General features: G+C 30.3%; 2 protein-coding genes across 11 annotated transcripts in view; one reads left to right on the top strand and one right to left on the bottom strand.

Moving 5' to 3' along the window:
• The first annotated feature begins 271 nt into the window (after positions 1 to 271).
• Cog1 (conserved oligomeric Golgi complex subunit 1) lies at positions 272 to 9,372 on the top strand. 2 transcript variants are annotated; one of them, XM_085208283.1, is made up of 14 exons: positions 272 to 540; positions 719 to 886; positions 1,408 to 1,550; positions 1,874 to 2,028; positions 2,322 to 2,550; positions 2,986 to 3,118; positions 3,417 to 3,589; positions 3,927 to 4,099; positions 4,494 to 4,620; positions 5,010 to 5,238; positions 5,888 to 6,215; positions 6,828 to 7,268; positions 7,684 to 7,863; positions 8,878 to 9,372. In XM_085208283.1, exons 1-14 carry the CDS (start codon positions 404 to 406, stop codon positions 9,028 to 9,030), a joined length of 2,769 nt encoding a protein of 922 aa, XP_085064409.1. In that variant the 5' UTR covers positions 272 to 403; the 3' UTR covers positions 9,031 to 9,372. The 2 variants fall into 2 exon arrangements, with proteins under 2 accessions (XP_085064409.1, XP_085064410.1); XM_085208284.1 differs by lacking the exon at positions 8,878 to 9,372 and adding an exon at positions 8,273 to 8,314.
• Positions 9,373 to 9,732: 360 nt separating this feature from the next.
• SK (small conductance calcium-activated potassium channel) overlaps positions 9,733 to 17,197 on the bottom strand; it is a 187,120-nt gene continuing 179,655 nt past the window's right edge. For 4 of the 9 annotated variants that reach the window (XM_085208290.1, XM_085208289.1, XM_085208293.1 and 1 more), the window contains 6 exons: positions 15,978 to 16,088; positions 14,387 to 14,514; positions 14,216 to 14,285; positions 13,679 to 13,780; positions 13,257 to 13,399; positions 9,733 to 12,604 (listed from right to left, as the gene is read on the bottom strand). In XM_085208290.1, the coding sequence (XP_085064416.1) occupies positions 12,466 to 12,604; positions 13,257 to 13,399; positions 13,679 to 13,780; positions 14,216 to 14,285; positions 14,387 to 14,514; positions 15,978 to 16,088 (693 nt within the window). In that variant the 3' untranslated portion in view covers positions 9,733 to 12,465. Of the gene's footprint in view, positions 12,605 to 13,256; positions 13,400 to 13,678; positions 13,799 to 14,215; positions 14,286 to 14,386; positions 14,515 to 15,814; positions 15,926 to 15,977; positions 16,089 to 17,197 lie in introns of all 9 variants that reach the window. The other 5 variants (XM_085208287.1, XM_085208286.1, XM_085208285.1 and 2 more) reach the window with 3 other exon arrangements.

Here is a 17,197-nt window from a genome sequence, read left to right as displayed (position 1 = left end):
GAGGATCAGGATCCATCTTAAAACAAAATAACCTAACTATATACTAAAACTAATCTAAACTATAAGACAACACAACTACTTACTATTACCAATCACCTTGTTAGTATGGATCTATTTACACTATTATATATTGTTTCCACTATGTAAAATAAACATTTTCAATAGTAAAAAAAGGAAATTTTCACGAACACGTGTGTCAACCAAAACAAACGTCAGCGAAAAAAACTAAGCTGTCTTATCTATGTACATATTTGACATATGACATATTTTGACATTTGACAGTAGTTGTTGACGTTTAAATTTAGTTAATCGGCCTTTAGCGAGAATATGAATTTGTTATTGTACGAATTAATACCTTAATTATAATTGATATTTGATATCTAATGAGAATAAAAAGTGCAAAATGCAGCAACAAAATCTATTGGAGATAGTTCCAGAAAAACTTTTTCAGACGCATTATATTAATGATATCGATCAAGTGCAAAAGAAACTACAATATGAAATCGAAAGAAAACGGGAAGAACTACGGGCCATGGTTGGGTATGTATATATATAAATATTTCAAAACATGAGCTGTATGGAAAAATATTTGTAGTTCTATCTCCTCCTTCGCGTTTAAATATAATATAATGGAGTCTAGAGGCTTCTTTACGTTCTAATATAGTATATATATATATAAACATTTATTATTTCATAAATTTAAATGTAATGATTTTAGGGAAAGATATAGAGACCTAATACATGCAGCAGATACGATAGAAGAAATGAAGACTACAACTGGCAGTACATTGACACATATAAATGAAATGATTGTTGCTTGTAAAAATTTGCATGACACTCACTTGGTAGGATTTAAGATTGAAGAACGACCTGTCCACAGTCAAAGGTATAAAGACAAGTTGTTGCTTTGATGATATTAAAAAACTGAACTGAGACAGTGTTCTACACCTCAACACATTTTTCTCTGTACAATGTGCAAGAAACATCATGTACATTTTTCGGAGTATTTACCTTAGAATTGCATTACCCAATTGAACCTACTCAAACTTAAAGGAAAACTCACATCTATATATATAAAATCGAAAGGTCACTCACTCATCACGAAATCTCAGAAACTACATGTGCTAGGAATCTGAAATTTTGCATAGGAGTTACTTATAGGATGTAGGTGCTCGCTAAGACGGGAATTTGCAATATTTGACTTCTAAGGGATTGTTTTTGGGGTCGAAAGTTTGTATGAAACTTCATTACTACAAATGCTAGAAGTCTCAAATTTTGCATAGATGTCACTAGGACGTAGTCATGGAGACAGAAATTAATAATAACATAGTTCACGCGGGTGTAACCGCGAGCAGGCCGCTAGTTATCTATATATAGTGGGAACTAGTATTTTAATCATTGATATAGTTTTCAGGTCAACCCAGTCCAAGTTATCTCTATACAAATAAAAATATTAATGGAAATACCAGAAAAAATTTGGAACTGCATTAATGTAAATGATTATGTGAAAGCTGCACAGTTATACATCATAGCAAGGCATATTAATACAGGTATCTTTTGTAATTTATAATTCATTAGTTAAATACTTAAATTGTTGGCTTACATTGTAAACCAGTTTTTTGTCATTATGTACACATACTTTTTTATACCTTTCAAGAGTATAAAAAAGATACAAAAGGTATATTGTTACATATACTAGAGAATATAAATATTTTTTTGACATAGTATACTTATTTGTTCATAAAAAAGATTTTTTGTCTGTCCTGAGAATATATTTTAATAGGCCGTTAAAGCCCTTTAACTTTATAAATATTTATGTAACCAAATTCATTCTGATATTAGTTAAATATATTTTTTTTTTATCAAATTACAGGCTTGCAATTGCAAATTGGTAGTAAAGATATTCAGCCAGGAATGCATCAATTAAAAAGAATTATTCAACAGCAATGGTATTCAATATCTAATTTGAGTGAAACTATAATAGACATGTGCGAACAAAAGTTGCAAGATGTTGATATTAGTGTTGAGGTACAGAAAACACATTCATTTTGTTATTTTCCCTTTGTATCTTGCATAAAGCAGGTTAGATACAGACAACCTAGTGTTAAAACACTCTGTTCCCTACTTTCTGTTCAAGTTTTAAAATATTGTGTGCTGAGTTTAAAAATAACTCATTCCCTAAGTGACAATTGTGTTGTGTTGCATGTACACTAAGACTAAATATTGTTATATTCTTTATTTATTAAATATTTATTTTAATACATATGTTCTTTCTTATTTAAAACTATTATTTATAATTCTATAATAATTCTATATTCCAGGTAGCCTGTTCCTGTCTTATAGGACTTTATTTACTTGATTTACAAACAATGATGCAATTATTAAACACCCTTATAGATCTTCATAGTAATTCAAGTTTAAAAACTACATTGCAATTTGATTTAGCTCAAATACTGGATGGTGACGTCAAAGCACAGATAAAAAAGAAAATTGTGAATGGTGTCAAAATTGTTATGAAAACTGTTGAATTGGTTTTTGCTTGTTTTGTTGGTAATGTATTTAATAAAAATTATTCTTTTTTTGTTTCAGTATGCTTTGATTTTTTGGGTTGTTAGTTATTCATGGAAATCGCGTCACCGTGCAGAATTTTATAATTGCAATAAAAATTTACTATATTTTTTATTAAAGAGAAAATTATTTTAGTTTCTTCACTGTGGTAATAACACAAAGCGTGACGGTAAGTTTCACCATTCAACACACTCGCGCCTTGGACGGTTTTCAAGAGGCGCGGGTTGACATCCTGCTACGTTAAAATTTTTATATATTTTTTAAATAATTATCTTAAAATTGATCTATGCATGGGATTGATTGTTTTAACACTACGTCTCCTTTGTCAAGCTATATGTGTGATATAGTGTGAAGCTAAAAAAATAACTAGCAGTTTATAATGACTATAGCACATAAATTTATTGCTTTTTTTTCCAGAAAATGAAGGTGGTGCAGTATTAGAGAAGCTAAATGATTTATATGAAATAAAATCTCCACCATTACTGGAGTTGGTGCAATTTAGTGACGCAGCTGCTTTAAAGCTATTGCCTTCTGGAGTCACTACATACAGGTATATTTTATTTAATAATTCTAAAGAATCTTTTTATATACGTTAGTTTCTATGAAACTTTGAAAAATTAAGCAGTGAGTGATTTAATAAAGTTGATGTACGAGGAGACTACTAGTTAGTTAGGCAATTTATTTATATTGTTAACATGAAAAAAATTAGGTTCTTACAAACAAGTGTAAGAATGTCAAGCTTAATAATGAGGTTTAGCTTAGTCGTAAGAGGCGCGGGTTCGAGTCCGGCTACAAAGATTTACAAATTTACTTGAAATGTTATATTATTTATTTTATTTTTGTGCCAGGCTATCATCAAACAAAAATCTCCAGCCGTTAGCTAAACAAGAAATAACACAAAGTGTACAAACATGGAGTGTTTGGGTGCAGTCATTCATAAATGATAATGTGCATGCATTATTGCAGAATATTACAAGAGTTAAAGCTTTACATGAAATTAGAGAGGAGACTTTTAAAATTGGTAAATTTATTTTCACATTATTAAAGTGTTATTCCACACTTAAAAAGTAATGGTAGATATTTGTTTGAATTCATTTGAATGACCATAAAGGTGTCAATACCATCAGGGGTGAACTTTTGACAAGATCAGATAATCAGTTTATCGAAAAGGAAGAATTATTCCAAAGTAAGCCATCTGATCCAACATTCCACACTCAATACATTTAGTTTTACATAATTTGTTGGGGAAACCAACACAATATGGAAATTATAAAACACTGACACAATAACACAAAAAAAATTACAAAATTTAAACAAGTTTTCACTTTTTATGATTATAATATTCATTATATTTCTAGAATCACCACCAAAATGGTCAATAATATGCAAATCCCTCGACATACCAGCTGTGCACGTGTGGTGTCATTATTTCCAACCACTACTGACGTCTCGCGTCAAATTGATAATAGATAACAGGTGGCAGCGAGTATATGATACTTTCAAAACGCAGTTACTGGTGGACTTGACTAAGGTATATTATTTCTGTTAATTTTGTTTTTTTTTTTTGTATTTATGATGTTATATAATTTTAGCTTCATGCTGTATCCCGTATATGTAAAATGGTGATGAAATGTCATAACACTAGGTTTTTTTGTTTCAAACATTTCCAAACCAATTGCACAAATAGTCTTTATTTAGATTCACGATATATCTCGCAAAGACCTAATATTTCCGAGACACTGTGTGTTGCGTCGCCGAACTCAACGCTGCGCTTTGTCTTGGTACCAGAGCGAGGAAATAAAAATATTAAATAATTCATTTCTCCGAGTGAGAATCGAACTTTCAAGTTTCAACCATTGCGCTTACACACGCTGTGCCGTTAAATAAGTGCGTGTGAAATTATTTATTTCTTATTTCTTATAAAGGTGTCATCAGACAGTGAAATAGAGAAGGAATCGGATATAAACTGGTTCGTGTGGAAAGACCTCATTGGCGATACTGTTATAGAATCAAGAAACGATGTAGTGAAAGTTATGAATGATCTCATGAAAGGTATTTGTATTTTTTTATTTGTAATGTAAAGATAGATTTACTTTCAGTTTCATGCTATATCCCGCATATTGCAGAGTAGACAAAGGGAATTTCCGTTCCCCTTTTTTCGAGACATTGTGTCTTGAGGGTCGGAACTTAACGGCGCGCTTTGCCTTTTTACTTTAGTGAGGGTTAAAAATAATTAATTCTTCAAAGTGGGAATCGAATCCACTGCCATCTCGTTTACAGTCAGAAGCTGCACTGTGTCTTATATATAGATAAAAATCATTTTATATTATAATATAATATTACTTTATAATATTATAATTCTTTCTCTTTAACCGACTTCTGTAAGAAAAGAAAGTTATCAATTCGACTGTATTTTTTTAATATAATAAATATTACAACAGGTATGTCGCGCCAAGATCGTGGTTTCACACAAAACTTGGAAAAGCTCTGTCAAAGTTTAGATGATGAATTACAGAAGCTTCTAGAAGATTTGAAAGACTATTTGTATCAGGAAAAGAAGAAAGACAAAATAATTGTATTCGACGAAGAAGATAGTGTGGAACAAGTTTACATTGACAGAGAAATAGTAGAAGAATATTTGAGGAATACATCTGATAAAAATATTTTGAAGTAATTGTTTTATTTGTATTAAAAATATGTATATAGTAATATAAAATTTTATACAGCCAGGTTATCGTTAAAATTTTATGGAATATATATACAGGGTAGAAGTGTCCGACTCCTTTTACGGGAGCAGCATATAGAGTAAAATATTTCAAATCCATACATGAAAAATTATAATCAAGATTCGCAATTCAATTTCACCGCCAATACCTACGACTCGATTTCGTGAATGAGGCGTATGTGATGGCGCTTTAATATGTTTGTGCCTGTGTGCGTTATTCTTAGCAAATGGCGTTTTATTTTAGAATCTTTCTAAATATTTTATTGAATATTTTGTTTGAAGAAATCTCTTTTTTATTTTTGCCAAAATCTCTTCTTTTAATTGTATAAGGCTTTTATAGAGTAGTAAAACTGTGGTTTCATATAAAGAGGCGATCCACTCTGTATATATTTCTCTGTACGTATCTTCGACATTATATAAATTCGGCAATAAACCTACATTTTAAGAGTTGAGTGTCGTGGTCACTTTGTCTTGTATCAGAGCAAAAAAAATAACATCTCACAATCTAACAACTTTACAGTTTCTCTTAAAATTAGTAAAGCGTCCTATTGAAAACGGAATGACTTCCAATGTTCCCTATAATTTTTATTTCAGCATGATAAATTACATAAAGGCGTGTTTCGAAGAACAATCTCTGCAAACGACAGAACTACAAAAGAAAACATTATGTATATATACAGCGCGTTTCCTTCAAGCAATTACCACCCTCATGCCCAATTTACATAAGTGCTATATTAATGAAGTAACATCGATGAATGATAACGCTATAAAAAGCTGGAACGAAATGGGTGTAGTTTTAAAAGAAAATTGTCAATTTTGTTGGATAAAATGGCTGGATATAGTAGAAGAGAAAATTGTTGATTTGACAAAGGGCTTGCCTCAAGAGTTTACTTTGGAGGCGAATATTGATTATTTGATGATGGTATGTATAAAAGTATTATCGTAGCTTCGATTTTTTAAGTATTTTCGTTCGTTCCCCATTAAGACACTTCCGTCCCCACTTTCGGCCGAGTTTATGGGGTATTGTGTGTTGAGTGGCGCAACTCAACGCTGCGCTTTGCTCGCTGGTTATCAGAGGGAGAAAATGGAAATAAATATTGCATTCCTACGTGTCGGAAATGAAGCCGTACAACAGTAGAAACTAAATTTAAGTCACACGTTTGTGCCCCTGCGCATGTGGGTTTTAATCACTCTCCGTATAATGACTATATAGATTGCGTTTATGAGAACTAGAAGAATCAATGTCTAATAGATATTATAATATTTGAATTCCTAAAAAATTACGAGGGGTAGTCTCAAAAGGTCTAAGTTCATTTCTGGTATTTGATATAATATTTTTTATGGTTAGATACAGAGTAAAGTGACACTGGTTTAAATTTTTTTTGGTATTTGGTAATATATGTAAATATTGCGAAACAGATAATGTAGATAATGTAACTATAAGAAAGTTCAAAGTCAATCAATCAATTCTGGTTTAAAAGTTATTGATTTGAAATAGTGAAATTTATTTATTTGTATTACTTAAACATTTTAGCAATGGGATATCATAAAAATAGAGGAGAAAGACGAAGAAGGAAAATCCATAGAGTCAACCATAAAAGTTCCATGCGGGCCCTCTTTAAAGCTACAAGAATATTTATATTCTATAAGTCGAATTTTAGACGAAGTTATTCCCCATACATTGCCTACAGAAATCCACTCCATGTTCATAGAGAGGACAATCGCTATCTCTTTTGCACACTACAATAAAGTCATACGTATGAAAGAGATGGACATAACGCAAAGATGTGCTCTTCAACTTTTAATGGATGTTAGACATTTGACTTTACTGATGGTGGCCAGAGAGAATAAAAAATCTATAGAGCTGTCTCAGGATATTTGTGAATTTTTAAGGCAAAAAATTGATCCATTCGATTATGATGTATTCTACCCATACATACAGACTAATTTGAAGAGATCAGTACAGAGAGTGCAGGTTAGTTTTTTACTAAGAACTTGTATTAAACTATTGTAGTTTTAACCTCCGTATCTATCTATTATTTTGAAATGTTAAGTTAAATGTTAAGTTGAGAAATTTTTGTAAGATTATTATCTTGAATTGATTAATAATGGTACTGGACATCGTGGCGCCGTAGTATATAGTGTGTATGACAGGTTTATTTGGATTATTGTTTATATTTCCTCGCGCTCCTTGTACCACGACAAACTGCAGTCACGAAAATTGGGCAATATGAAAAAATCGAAGTGTCTTAACTCAAGGTTCCCCCTATCTAACCTGCTATATGCGGGATACAACATGAAGCTAATAAATATGATAAGAAAAATCAAATTAATGATCTTAATATCTTGACTCATCAAAAAAAAATACAGCAGGTATATCTTATTTTCAGACATTACTAGGCAGTCTCATCCTCCATCACGGCCAACTGACTGGTATAATAGGCAACAAGCCCATCCTGTCCGGGGGGAGTGGGGACAAAACAGCCTCCCTCCTAGCGTCAGCTGACACCCACTGGTTCTCAATCTTGCCCGTCGCTACACCCAATGTGAACAAGAAACAAGATAAAATGGTCAGTTAATGTTTTATTTATTTATATCTAAAAGTGTTTTTTTTTAGTTTTACATTGTATATTGCTGATACTTTATTGTTTCAAGACACACCGTTCTTCATTTTTATTTTGAATTTAAGCAATTGCGAATGAAGTAGCAATACCTATCGCTTTTGTTTAAATAGAAAATGAAAATATTAAATATATTTCATTCTCCCAAGTGGAGATAGAACCCACAACCATCATATTTGCAGCTAGACGTTGTTCCACTGTGCCACATTGGAATCTTTTGTATAAAATTTAAAGTTAGTTTGTTATAATTACATATAGTACTTTATGTTTTTTTTTATTTTAGCATTAGTATTTAATAGAAAAATTTTAGGACTGTGTTATGTAGACTTATAAATATTTGTGTTAAATTAAATCACAGGATAATCGCTTCGATATCTACGTGCTATGAGATTATGGTAAATACGTGTGTATAAAAACATTGTATATATTAGAAAAAAAAAACTAAAATTAGTTTGTCCATATTAATATTTCTATATATTATAGATTTTAGTAATTTGTGTCACTAACAAATTTACAATAAAATAGTGCAATGATATGATATGAGTGTACACATGCATGATAAATAATATGTTTACGTTCAATATTCAAATATATTTAATTAGTAGATGCAATAGATTGAGAATATCTGACTATACAAACAGTGGTTGGGGCCTCCATTCCCATTCGAGGGACTGTTTATATTGTTATACATAATTATCCTTTTTCATTCAATGTCAAATGGAAAGTTAAAACGTTATAATTTAAACATTAGTATTTATGAAGAAAACAAAGATAAATAAATAAATCAACTTCACGCAGTATCTCGCATACAGCAGGGTAGGCAGAGAAAACCTAGTGTTAAGACACTAAAGAATCATGAAATATCAAAATAATAATACAAAACATGTATTTGCTTTTTATGACTGACTATTATTTTTTCTAATACTGTAAAAATACACTATTAATATTTTTTTCTTATTTCAGGTGAAAAAGAAACCAGTACAATCAAGTCCGAATAAATCAAAATCAGATATAACGGATATAATGTCTAACTCTCTACCAATTAACTTTGCTAATGCAAGATCTGGGGCAGCTTCGTTCTTTAATTCTATTTCTACTGATTGGTTTAGTGGATGAAATGTCATAAAAATATAATAGGTATTTAAAAGCCCCCCCCAACCAAACAACCCCAACACAAAAAGTTCTAAAAAGTAAATAAACAACCAAAAAAAAAAACAACCAATTCAAACAAAATAACTACTCTAAATCAGATCTTCCGTTTCGGATCTACGAAGACACAGACAGACTTATAAACACACTGATACACCAAACTTATAACATCCCTTTGTTTTATTTAGAGATTAAAACCATATTATGTTTGTATATATTGTTACAGGATTAAACTAGCAATATTTTATTACAGTGTAATATTCAATTAATTTTTAATTAATTACAATTAAATGGTATATACAATGAAAATAGTTACTTATTCATATCTTATTAGTCTATAAGTCACTTTATTTTACATCATCTTTTTTCATATACTTTATTTTATGGCTTCATCGCTAGTGGGTGATCCCTCATCTTCATAGAAATATAAATCGAGACATTTTGGACTAAGCAACACTTATTTTGCAAGAACTTATTTGTATAACCATGTAATTAATTTAAAAATATACAGAAAAATCAATTCATATACGGTATAAAATTGGTCTATGTCGGCCTAGAAGTTTTCTCAAAACAATTCTAAAAACTGAAACTTTAAACGGCTCTGGACCAAATAGCCTTTCAACCGTCAATATTATATCAATAAATTGAAGGAATTAAATAAAAGACATATTAGAAAATACTACAGCTCATATAATCGAAGTTACACTTTCATTTCATTAACAATGATCACAAAAGTTTTCATCTATTTACGCACCGCATAGAATATACATACAATCGCATACAAACTAAATCAATTTTATATTTGAACCTAGTCATTTAAAAATAATTTACTGAAAACATTTTCATTTATTTATTTACATTAAAATTCGCAAATACAACTTTTTACATAATTACTTTTTTTTACATAATGTCTTAACAATATCGACTTATATTTACAATTTCTATTTTAATCAATCTTAATTAACGTTTGGTCAATTCATCTTACAAATAAATTGTATCTTTAGCTCAATGGTATCAATGAACGTGACAAACTAAAATCTAAATAGTAACGGAAATTTAAGTTTAATTTAAGCATATTATATCATCATATTATAAATTTATTGTATTTGTTAACAATAAAAATCTTCTGAAATATTATCAGAAACAAGGTGTAAGTAAATGTGCCGCTATATATTTAAAACTATTTTTCCACACAAATAATACAAACTTATTAATAAATGAAATTTTTGAGTGATAAAATGTACACAAATGGTGATGAATCGTTATTTTGGCATTTAAAGCAATATGATTTTATAAAAATTGATTTCAGACATAATTTCGGAAGTGGCAATAACTGGAGCAACAGTGAAGAACATTATATTATTTAAAATAAAAAGTAAGAAAAAGTCAACAATTCTATATTCTAATATTCTAAATATTCTAGTTGGTGTTTCAAATCGAACCACTAATAGGATTTTTTAATCTATAATTACAGCAATAAAATCTGCAAACTTAAGCTTTTGATCTAATAGTGATCTATATATTACTAAATTATCGCAACGAAGCCAAACAATTATTATTTTCTTTGTAATTCAAATAACAGAAATAAATAATATGTTCTTACGAAAAATTACACTATATAATTTTATTATATAAAACTTTTTAATATAGTGTTAAGAATTTCTTGAATTATTTTAAATTAGTACCATTTGCGATTTGTTTTATCTATAATAATTAATTATTTTATTATATTTTTTATTTTAGATTCATACTTTGCTAAATTTTATTTATTGTTTTAAACATATAATTTATAAATTTTTTTTAGAGAAATATTTTATATTTAACTGAAAAAAATTATTGCCGTGCCTTTCATTATTATAAAAAAATATTAAAACATGGGTTTAATACATATATTATTATTTAATTACTAAATATGCTTTCAAATACAATGGTACTTCGATGTTCTAACTTTATGATTATTTGATGCAAATAGTTTCATCAAATCGATATTGGACTTATAGTAATTACGATTGTAAATTACACCAATAATATTATACTTGTAAAAGAGTAAATTTCAAGTAAGGGTCCATTTTGAACTGAAATTACAAAGAAATTGATCCCATCACTCGTACTCATACAAGCTACAAAACAGATATTCAATATTAAAATTACACTTTTAAATCTTAGTCTTAGTTATTTACATATTCATAAGTTGTTAAGATAATAAAACTGAATTATCGAAATTTTCGTAGTGTTTTAGGCACTATTTAGACAGCCATCAATCTTAATGTCTTATTCAATATCAAAGCTTTACTTAGCCTAATTCTTATAAAAAAACATTTTACGATCTACATGTCAATAGGCAGGTAGTAACAATTCAATTCATCTATCATCTAAAAAGTGTGTATACAGTATTTATACATTTTGTGAGAACCTAAACTATGTTTCAATCTCAGTTGAAAATTGAGAGGTAATTTCTCTAGGTTTGTTATTATTTAATGTCAATTGTTTAATTTCATTAATGAATCTAGAAAATTGATTTGAAAATATTAATAGATTCCTTGATGAGACAAATTTATGGTTACCTAAGGTATAACCTTGAGTGCTATTTACAATAAAGTTAAGTAGAAACATTCGATTAAAAACACTTTAACTTGGTTCCTCGAACATTTGTTAAAACCTAAACTGAGGTGTAGATAATGTCGATGTAATTAATAATAATATAAATGCTGATAATGTATTCAAAATATCGTCTAACGTATTGGCTAAAGCGTCTATCGATAAAGCATAGTGTATAATCACAACGGCTTGTCCTTTCATAATTCATTCACTACCTAAACGATATCACTAAGAACAGTCTGACACATCCGAAACTTTTGGGAACAGCGAAGAAAACTACGGCTGACCTTGTCTCGCTCGCGTGGTCCGCTGGCTGACCGGGATAATTATTTCACTCCACTCTTGATACTTGAACACCATCATCAGTAAACTTGGGAAATGAAAATAGTATGCAAGGAAAGGAATATTACAGAAAACATGTAAGTATATGTTACGTCGGGATACGACCGTATGCTGATGAAGTAAATACGCCGTTTATGTATCATTTAATATTACATTGTCAATGTCAAATTATTTATTTATTTTTTTCAGTTGAGAAATTTCTATGAATATCATTAAAATCAGTTTCAACTTAGACTTTTTCAGAGAATTAATTCTATCAGGTTTTTATAGCACAGGAACGAGTACCCATTTAGCAAAGAGGCGATTTTTTCTGTATTCAAAGCATATTTGAGACGTATTTACATCAAAAACATAGTGAAACAATTTTCCCGATTGCCCTGATTGAATGAGGGGAGGGGGTTAGAGGAGGGGCGCCGAGTTTCGTCGAGTTCAGCACAGGAGTTCGGAGTTGGAGGGCGGTACTCAGCTGGGTAGAGGCGGCCGCGCGTGAGGGCTCGCTGCTTGTGGGGATGGACCTGACGCGCTCTCTGGTGCGGAGTGCGTCCGCGCCGTCGGCTGCACAGGGCTGGGTGGCCATGGATGCGTTGCTGATGGTAGTGTTCTAAAACATGCGAATGTTAAAATTAATTCTAAACGTTTCATTTAAACCTATGCTTCTTTCTGGTGCTATAACTTTGAGAAAATACCAGTTTGTTCAGGAGGTTGAAATTAGTGAGGTGTGTAATGACTTTTGAAAATAAGTTATAAACAAAAATAAGGAAAAAAAGTGAAAACAACAAATTATTAATTAAGTAGCTCTAATACACCATTGCCTATATATTCGCGTAAGAATCGCCACGCCACCAAGATAAACACATGACTGAAGACGAAACTTTGAAGAGAGTGGTGATTAGTTTTAATAATTAATACGAAAATTGAGAATTATTCAATGTTATAAATAAATATGTGAAAACTATTATTTCTTGTTTTACTATTATTAAATACTTAACCTACAAATGATTAAAAAATTTAGTCGCTATTCGAATATTTTTATATGAATAAATGTACTTATTTATTCATGAATAAATACAGAAACCATTTATTCACCAATTATTCACCATTCTAATAAGTTTTGCCTACTCTGTATTTAATTTATTATATTGTGACATTTGTAGTTTTGAAAATATTTTTTGCTCCTTCTTGGACTTGAACAATAATTTTCTAAGATATACCTAATTTAAACATTTTTTTAATTAACTTTTTTTTTCATTTACCTAGAATATTGGGATATAGTGGACGCAGGCGGCGTAGGAACAGCTGCAGTGTCAGGATGTAGGAAGTTTTTCCTTTGTTCCGTGCGTTCCCAACATTGCTGTAGACACCTGGCCATCACATCTGGTAAATTGTTCATTTGCTCCTGAAAATATTATATCAAATGGGTTTATATAAATAAGAGATAAACGTGGGTTCGATTCCCATTCGGGGGAATTAATTATTTTTTATTATCATCGTCATCATTGACGCGCAACGTTGAGTTTCGCCATTCAACATGGAATGCCTCATTTGGCGGAAAGTAGAGAACGGAATTTCTTAACATTAGGGACCATCTGCCTACCCCGCTAGGCGGGATACGACGTGATACCGAAAAAATATGTATTTTAGGCTGATTGTAATAGTGTAAAAATTATATATTTACCTGTAAAGTAGTAAATTTTTCTTCTAAACTGGTAAGCCTTTCTTCTATTGTATCCTGTCTCGTGCTCATATCTGACACTATTTCATACACTGTATTTTGCGTCTGTAATAAAAAGGGGTCCTACTATCAATCGCATTGCAGCTCTATAAGCACTGCCGATTTAAAACATAACTAATTGTTCAGTATTTATTTGTGTATATTTTTCTTTTTAATTAGAGATATTAACATATTTAGACAAAAAACTAAATGGTTTCTATTGAATTAAATGTAGGTGTGTGTTTTAGGATTTTACATGCTATCTAATAATAAAACTAATATATTTCTACGCGTTTAGCAAATGGATATGAATCTTAGAAACATGCCTCTAATTTATATTTCACATAATATTAGGTAGAGAATTATAATTTGGATTTCTTTTTTTTACGTACACTATGTAGGGTTTTATAATTTATACAAACAAGTGCTAGCTAAGTATCTAAATGGATTTGTGTATGAAAATAGCATCAGCTAGTAATATGTAACATAAACTGAAATTACCTTTGCCATGTCAGTTATGGTGTTAGCGTTATCCATGAGTTTTCTTTGATCCATTTTTACTTTTCTTAATCTGAAATTATTGTTTCCTTTTAAAATTTAGTTTTCCTAATTGTTTTTATTTTCCATTGTAATTTTTTTATTTAATTGATCAAAAACAAGCGTTTTACTCACGCATAAATAGCTAATAAGAACTTTCTTTGGTGTGTTCTTACGCGACCTGGGTGAACTCGTTTCACGAGCCGCGTATGCTTATATATTAACCAAGTTTCTCTTAATACATTGGCCGCTGCATTTTTCAGCTGAAATTTTCAAAATTCCCACAATGATACTTTAGTCTTTTTCCTTCAGTAGAAATCAAAAAGTTAATTGAAAAAACTATACCGCAAACAAGCGTTTAGTCAAAACTTAGCTCTCTATATATTTGAACTGTAGGAAAATTATTAAGAAAACTGTCAAATCTAAGCTTTCGGAAACCCTATTTTAATATTTCAAACTTAAAAAATATCCAAAAGTAAAAAATATATAGGGGAATTGTGCTCAAGATGGCATTCTATGATAAGATGACACATTACCAATTTTGATGAAACTATTAGCGCTAAGTGCGATCTTGTGACGTTTAGAAAGTGTCTGTAGATGCAGCTAGTGCTTAAATTCAGTATGGCTGAAAGTGAATGTAGATGGGCAAGTAATTCATGTTTTAATTATTTTCAATGGCAACAAATTTTTCTTTCGCTTTTGCTTGATGGTGAAAAGACATGTAAGATAAAGATTTTCAATTTGAACTAATTATAAATGTAAAATAGGATTATTATATGACACAACTAACGCTAAAAGCGCATCCTGACTTATAAACTTTTGTCACAACGGTTAAAATTAAATTCATATATCTATTGGGTAAGATGACATACAAAACGTGAGTATAAGATGGCATACTATCTTACCCTTATAAATAGAATCGATGTATTTTTTTTGCTTTACCTACAAAATGCCTGGCAATTACAAACGAATATCAACGCGAAAAAATTGGTCCCAAGAAGACATGGATAAGGCTGCTAGAGCAAGGCCACAATAGCCGCAAGTGACGAAGCTTATTTCCCTTTTGGAAAAGGAAGTGACTGATAACGGAATCCAATCTCATAGAATTTGCAACATGTATGAATCTGGCTTTAATACTGTTTAAAAGCCTCCCAGCAAAGAAGAAACTATTTATTTGTGAACTGTGCTCGACAAATAATGATGGCATTTTTATGCCACATACTAAGTATGTCATTTTACCCTGTAGATATGTCGTCTTACACTGGTCGACCTAAGTGCGATTTTTGTTTGTTTTTATGATGTTTGAAAGATGATTGTTCTGAAACTAAAATAATTTCGTTGATTATATACGCAATATGCTGTTCTCAGATGACTTTATTTATTTGAAATATTTGTCTTGAAACAAAAATTATGTCATCTTAAGCACAATTCCCCTAGGTAATTATAAAAATAGCTAATTAACCTAGAACTATTAATTTAAAAAAATATCTACAATTGCCATCTATTTCAAAACTCGTCCTTACCTCACCGGTCCGTCTGTCACTAATGCAACAGTTACCTTACCTTCTTCGTGAGCTGAGTTTCCATCATGAAGTTATGCACATGTTTTTCCGCTCTAGTTAATTCTAATTTCCGCGACGCAACAGTCACTAATAACGCTGTACATCCTGCTCCCTGTTAATTAGATCAACATTTGTGATGAACTGATGGCCAACAGAATACTCACTCTTTTAGTAAGTTGTGTGTCCATCATGAAGTTATGAACGTGCTTCTCGGCTCTAGTTAACTCTAATTTTCTTGAAACAACCGCGACTAATAACGCAGTGCATCCAGCTCCCTGTTAATTGAATATCTTAATGTAAAATGCAAGCGAACGTGTCAAAGCAATCGATATATCACATTCCTTAAATAAAAATGCATTTTCAGGCTAAAAATGAAAATAAAATATATTCTTGAGCAATGTGATATTCCTTTAGTTGAAAATTAAGAGCGCGAGGACAATGGACACATTTAAGTAAATCACTATTAGAAGCTATAACAATAATTGTATAGAGAAGAAATAAGGAAAGCTACGATAGATTACGATATAGCATTGTCGATTACCCTCGTAATTAAACAAATGTTATTAAAAACTATATTAATTAATAGTAAAATATAAAATATTTTGATTTAATAGCCATATAAGTAGCGTTTTTATTATGTTAATTTACGTTGAAATTATATGTTATTTTTTTAAATAGTGCATGAACTTTCAAACTCTAACAATACTAGCCAAATATTAGATATGTTAATTCGAGCTGAAACGTCACTATAACTACATATTATAATTAACTCAAACAATTCACACATCAATCATTAAAGATTTAGTACAGAATCATCCATTTTTTTTATGATTGTATTAAATCATCCCACAGTGCATGTCCATCTAGAAGTGCAGAATTAAGATTTTATTATATTTCATTTTATTAAACTAATTACATTGATTTATACAGAAACAGTACCAAAGTGCAAAATATTATCATTTTTATTTATATAAATTATTTTAGGAAAAGTGAGCCATTTTAAAAACAAACGTATTGTGCAATTCAGTGAAAGAGTTAAGTGAAGAGAGATCTAGAGATAGTAAGGAGAAATGAAGCATTCCATTCTACTAAATATTTCTAATAGCTGGCTTTAACAGGGATATGGACGTTCTATAATATTGTAAACAAATACATTTTTATGTTCCCGATATATTTATTCATCCTTCACGTAATACATGTATTAAATATGGGAGTAAAATAAATTAATATTTGTGTGTAAGATACGTGAACTGAACTAAGCGGTTGTGACAATAATATAATTTAACAATATGCAACACTTAAAATACGACAAATTTATACAATTTCAATACTGAGTAACTGATTCTGTGAAAATACATTTAAATGGCAACATCGAATACATTAA

The sequence above is a fragment of the Heliconius melpomene genome, chromosome 4 (genome assembly GCF_056956725.1).
Source record: "Heliconius melpomene rosina isolate 202511_hmr_F chromosome 4, ASM5695672v1, whole genome shotgun sequence".
Classification (NCBI taxonomy): Eukaryota; Metazoa; Arthropoda; class Insecta; order Lepidoptera; family Nymphalidae; genus Heliconius; species Heliconius melpomene.
This window is presented reverse-complemented; position numbering and strand designations above follow the sequence as displayed.

Bases quoted from the DNA above. Each gene is read 5' to 3' on its own strand.
- Cog1 (XM_085208283.1), top strand. From the start codon at position 404: ATGCAGCAACAAAATCTATTGGAGATAGTTCCAGAAAAACTTTTTCAG. The intron at 1,551-1,873 runs GTATCTTTTGTA...ATCAAATTACAG, and splicing joins AGCAAGGCATATTAATACAG to GCTTGCAATTGCAAATTGGT. The intron at 7,864-8,877 runs GTCAGTTAATGT...TTCTTATTTCAG, and splicing joins ACAAGAAACAAGATAAAATG to GTGAAAAAGAAACCAGTACA.